Source organism: Diceros bicornis, chromosome 10 (genome assembly GCF_020826845.1).
Source record: "Diceros bicornis minor isolate mBicDic1 chromosome 10, mDicBic1.mat.cur, whole genome shotgun sequence".
NCBI lineage: Eukaryota > Metazoa > Chordata > Mammalia > Perissodactyla > Rhinocerotidae > Diceros > Diceros bicornis.
The window spans coordinates 23,987,548-23,993,547 of record NC_080749.1 but is presented as its reverse complement, the minus strand read 5'-3'; the positions used below and the strand labels follow the sequence as shown (position 1 = coordinate 23,993,547).

The following is a 6,000-nucleotide window of genomic DNA, read 5'->3' as shown; positions in this document are numbered from 1 at the left end:
CCGAGACGCAGTCTCCGGCCCGCGGGCCAACCCCGCGCCCACACTGACCCTGGGACGCCGGAGCCCCGGGCGTCACTGGAGCCCGGCGCGTTGTGCCAGAGCTCGAGCGGCCCCGCACGCTCCTTTTCCGGCCCGCTCCAAGGAGGGGCGCGCGGGGGCCCCAGAAGCGCCTCCCGCCTGTCCGCCCGCCCTCCCCCTTTCCCGCCCGCCCACCCGGCCCGCGCGGCGCGGCGCTGCGCTCGGATTCCGGGAGGGAAGCGCCGCGCTGTATCCCCGGCGTCCTCAGTCCTGCCCCCCGAAGTGGAGATGCGCGAGAGGCAGGCGAGGGCGCGCAGCTCGTGAGACGCCGCGCCAGCCGGCACCATGCGCCTGCGGCCGCTGCCCCTCGTGGTGGTCCCCGGCTTGCTGCAGCTGGTGAGTGCCCGGCCCGCCGCGCGCCCCACGCGCTGGGGACGCGTTTCGGCGGGAAAACCGCGCCCGTGGCCGACTCGGAAGCGGAGCCTGGGGCTACTTGGGATGTGGGGCTGGGGGCGCGCGAAGTGCAGGGAGTTTGGGGTTCCCTTAGGGGTTGGAGAAGAATCGGGGAATGGAATAGAGGGAGCTTGAGGCGGGTGAGGGGCTTAGCAAGGATTGGGACCAGGGCCGGGGTAAAGTAGGCAGGAAGTGGCCGGGAAGAAGGTGCGGGAGAAGGAAGAGGTTTGAGAAGCGGTTGAAGAGGGGACGAAGGTAGAGGGACGTGATGAGGATGGGCTGAAAGACCTGCCTCCAGCCCAGAGTTTGAGGGGCTTGATGGTTTTGATTTTTCACGTGGTATTTTGCCCAGATGCCCGGAGACACTTCTTACGAACCACTGCATCGTGCATCCTTGTTCGCGGGGCTAGTTAGTGGCGCCTTGCTGGGGGAAAACTTAGGCTGAAGACTGATTTTAGGGGCAGATTGGATTTCTCTTCGTTTTCCGTCTGGCGCTGGGGACCGAGATGGGTTTTTTTTGCCGGCGGGGTACGCAGGATGTAACTTTCACGCCCAACTCCATGTGGGATCTTCGCATGTCCCCGAAGACCTCCGCCGCCGGGTCTGGGCGGCTCAGGGGGCGCTGAGGACTATGAAGGGTATTTAGAAGGTGGTTCAGGGTTCGCCAGCGAGGCTCTAGGCGACCGTTCGCGTTGTAACTCTCATCTCTTCTCGCTTTTCCCGCGTGGCGCCACGCTCTCATTCCGAAGTATACCCGTATACCCTATGTATTGCTAGTTAATTATATTTAAGGGAGATCCCAAGTAAGACCTTCAAGACAACTTTTAAAGTAAAATTATAAAAGGGGACTGCTTTGGCTCAGTCCGCCTCTGTGATGGATTTCTTCTGCTCTCTTACACTTATCTTGATACGCTGCTATTAAGAGAGCTTTCTCCAGATGCCACGGTTTCTTTGGTCCTCATACTTCAGATATTTTTACCCCGTTAGCTGCGGGCTGTTAAGACAAGGTTAAGGAAACCAACTACTTAGAGAATGATTCCTTCCTTCCTTCCTTCCTTCCTTCCTTCCTTCCTTCCCTCCCTCCCTCCCTCCCTCCTTCCTTCCTTCCTTCCTCCCTCCCTCCCTTCTCTATTTTTGTTACTACCTTTTAGAGGGAGAGATCAAGTAACTTATGAAAGTTTCTCTGTGATACGTATGATATTGTAGAGGCAGAGGTACTTAGCAAGTTTTAAGGATGGAAGACCTTCAAAGGTCTTAGTGAAGGGGAGAAGGCACGGAAGGGCCTGTCCATTCTTGTCACAGCAGAGATTAGCTTCACCTGCACGGCGTTAACTAAGAAATTCTTCAGTGGCATCAAGAAGAAAATGCAGTGATATTCCCAAATGTCCTTGAATGAGCCAGCACATACTGGTTATATACAATACTGCATGTTAAAATAAATTTTACACCTAAAGTATTATGCATGCAACATATATGCCACATTACTCTTTGGTATCACGTGCTTTTTAAAATATTTAATCTGGATTCCAATAAAAGGTGATCTAACAAAGCAGCATTTGTATGGTGTGTGTAAGTAAAACTCTAAAAGCCTGGGGAAATCAGGTACTCAGGTAGGGTCTCCAGAGTATGTTCGTGAATCTCTTAGTTCATTAATTTAATTTTGCATTCAGTGATCATGAACTGTGTCTCTGTTTCACTGTGTTAGACTCTTAAAGATGAGGAAATATATTTGAGCATACACTGGGAAAAAGTTCTCCTATCAGCTACTATATTGGAAATGTTAGATTTTTTTTTTTTTCACACCACCATAGTCAATAGGGACTAGGAAACACATCTTGAAGGGATTCTATACCCTCCATAAGAGCTAGATTCTAATATTACAGCATGGATTGATTGATTAGTTTTTAAGAAAGCTTATGTCAAATTCTAATCTGTTTTTGGATTGTGCTTGGGTTGTAATGTTTTTTTCCTGGAGCACTTTATCATGGTAAGTGAGGTGGGAGCTGCAGCTGTGTGATAAGCCACATTCCTTACACTGCCATCTTTTTGGACAATAAAAGCCTGTTTGCATTCTCTACATTCTTAGAGCTGTTTCCAGCCTTATAGGACAAGGGGGTTAGGATGTGAAAGGAAAACAGAGTGGCTGAGCAGGGTAGACCTAAATTAAAACATCTCCCAACCCCACCACACGCCCCACCCCAGCAGGTATGCAGAAGGACAGATCAAATCAAAAGTTGGCCTTTTGGATGGCTTATGGTTTTCTTCTGCCTTTTTCAGCTGATATTGAACTTCTTTGCTAAATCCCAACAGCAAGTAGACAAAATATTTTCTAGATTTGAAAACTAGTCTTTTAATTTTCTAGGAACCATATGTACTTAGTAAATCAGCGCTTGATGGTCGGGGGGGGGGTCAAAGTTGGGTTATTGTTGGAACTTGATTTTACTTTTCCATTCACACTGCCATCCTGAAGAATACTTTTTTCAAATGCGAAATATTTAAATGAGTAGTGGGAATATTTGGGAATGTTGAAAATTTAATTTTAAGAAAATTGCTTGTTTCCTCTGAAAGCAGTCACGGGGAGTTGGGCCCAAATAAGTCACTAGCCACATAATACTTTGACAATAACTAGAATGTTTTTACTTATTTTTGCGATATTTAAAATTTTTAAGAAAACAATAAGCTGAATTGATTGATAAATATTGCAGGTAGCCTATGAAGTATGTGTATATGTGACCTGTCCTTGCCCAATTTTCCTGGCTTGTGTGCAGTGTCTTTAACAGATTTCTATACTTAATTAATAGGATTACTAGGCATTTGCAAAATTTAAATATCAATCCTGAATGTATTATTTTCTTTGAAATTCTTATTCAGCAACATATCCGTTATAAAAATATTAACAGCAGATTATTTTTTTCTGCCATCTAGCGAAGAGAAAATTAGCATTTGAAATTAATATTATAATAAAATGAGTGTTGTTTCATGACATGATACAAGGTAAAGACTTTGCCAGTTGACAACTTCTTACAGATTTGCATGATAATTTATAACTCATAATAAGTGTGAATTTTGCCTTTAAGTAAAATGCAGATTGTAAAAGATTAAATTTGAATTTAAATGGATGATCAGCTTGAGAAAAATTTAGCGATGATTTTAAAAATAAGTTTGTTACACGTTTCAACTTGCTGTTCTGATATAATGATGACTTTCTAAAAGTAAAATATAAATTAAAAGTGATGCCAGTTACCAAATTTTTAGAATCCTATAAAATCAGAATACTTCAGAATACATCAGAATACAGATGTAAGGTGTTACATTTTAAGTTCATCCTCGTTGTATAGTATGGACCCACATGCACTTATTAAAGGTATTTTTGTTTATCTTAAATTAATAATTATAATATTTGTTTAATGTGATATTCATAACATATATTTATCCCAATTCTGTATTTATAAGAAGTGATAACTCATGATAGTCTTCCATTAAAAAATCACAATTTCCCTCATATAGTTTTGATCAATAAACATCAACTCAGTGTTTCCCAGTGTAGGATCAATAGTCGTCTGTTGGCTAGATGACAATGCGGAGGAGAAAAAACACCTATATCATGGTTAAGACTTAGGGTTGGCTGGGCTTTAAAATTATCTCCTCATTAAAAGCATCATTATCTTAGAGATTTTTAAATATGAGAATTAGGATTAGACAATTAAGTGCTCTATTCCAGCCATGCACCTCCCAGTGTAAATTGTATTACCTTGGCCTATTCTGAGATTATGTTATCTGGTTCAGTTTTATATGCTTTCCACATAGGAAACTGACTCCTCTTGGGAACTTATTTTATCATTTAATAGATTTCCGAATGGAAAAGAAAAGCTTTCTTCATCTTTGTTCTGTAATGTTTTTTAATTTTCTTTTTTATTGTTTCTGATTTGTGGTCAAAATGCTAAATAAGGCAGAAAGCTTTTCTGAAAAACCTTTTAGAGGTTTTACATTGTCAGCTTAAAACGTGTAGCTCTTGTAAATCGAATGAATTAAGAAATGTTGATTTTTATAATACACTGCCCACCTTTTATCTATTAAAAAGCTAATCAATACATTTGGAATGGATTTAGTCATGTAGTAGTCACAATCAAAGACGAATATAAATGTATCACAGGTTTGTGATTTTGTAAAATCTCCAGGACTGTTTCTCACTGTTTACATATTCTGCGGACTCCTTTACCTGAAGCTTTGCTGGGTAAGATTTGAAAAAAGAATTATAGCCGCACACTCAAGTGCCTACAGTTAGGGCTGTGTCAGCGTTTCTGTAAAGAATCTCATTTGTATCTTAGCCATAAGCATTATTGCCCGTTAGAAGTTGGCATTTAATATCTTGATTTGGGAGTCAGTTATTTTAAAGCTGCTTTAAAAAATTGGCCCAAATGATTTTGAGCATTCATCCATGTGAGGTTACTTTCTAGGTATTCTTAGAGTATGCAGGATGATGATTTAACAAACTAATTTCTGTATTTTTCTTGCACAGTGGTTATAATTTAAATTATAATATGTTTAAATTATTTGAGATAATCTTTTCTCAATTAACCTGTTTATTGCACCGTTAAGATTTTGTAACACTATTTCATCATGAGTATTTTTAATTGTGCCAAATTCTGATGCTCTAGTCAGTGTTTTTATGAGTCTTTATTTACTAACAATCTATTTGACTTTGTTATTACTTGTGAAATGACCAATGGTGTTGATGACAACTCCATTCTTTATTTCAAAATCCTGCTCAAGATAAAAGGATCTAAAGCAATTTGCAGTATAGATTTTCATAGTATAGAAAGAATTCTAACATATGATTGACTGAAAACTTCCATTTTATGTTATTTTTACTTGATGAAAATCTAGATAAAAACCTTCAAATAACTGTTTGAAGATTAGTATATAATAAGGAATTCTGTTTCTTTGTAGAACTACCATTAAAAATAAAAGTTTTGTTATTTAAACCCAAAACTTGCAGGAAGTATTTTCCTTTTTCCTAGCCAGATCATTCAAAAAATTAAAATAGTTGTATTAAAATTGCCATTCTTGTAAATTTTGCCTTTCTTAGATTTATGGACCTATGGTAAGAGAATTGAGAAGTTTTATCAATTTAAACTATGGTGATGATAATGTTGTCTTAGATTTGCATATACTTACCTGTTTTCAAGTTTCTTTCACACAGTTTATCACATTCTATTCTCCTAATAAAACCACAAGAGAGAGAAGGACATTTTAAATGTTTCCATTTGTGTATTGGAGAGAACAATGCATTTGGTGTCAAAAGACTTGGGTTCTGTTTCTAAATAAATTGCACATTCAACAAATATTTACTAACTGTTTTGACCTGACTTTACCCTGATAGCAGACCTTGAGGACACAGCAGTAAAAATAGAGCTGGTTTGAGAGTGTGAGTGCGTGTGTACACACGCGTGTATATATGTGTCTTGGGAAGGTCATTTAATAGCCTCAGACCCCTCATCTGTAAAATGAAATCATTAATGATAAAGT

General features: G+C 40.2%; 1 protein-coding gene across 1 annotated transcript in view; it reads left to right on the top strand.

Moving 5' to 3' along the window:
* Positions 1-262: 262 nt before the first annotated feature.
* The window catches only part of NXPH2 (neurexophilin 2), a 111,228-nt gene continuing 105,490 nt past the window's right edge, over positions 263-6,000 (top strand). Inside the window, exon 1 of the mRNA XM_058548895.1 lies at positions 263-414. Coding sequence (XP_058404878.1) covers positions 364-414 — 51 coding nt within the window. The 5' untranslated portion in view covers positions 263-363. The remainder of the gene's footprint in view (positions 415-6,000) is intronic.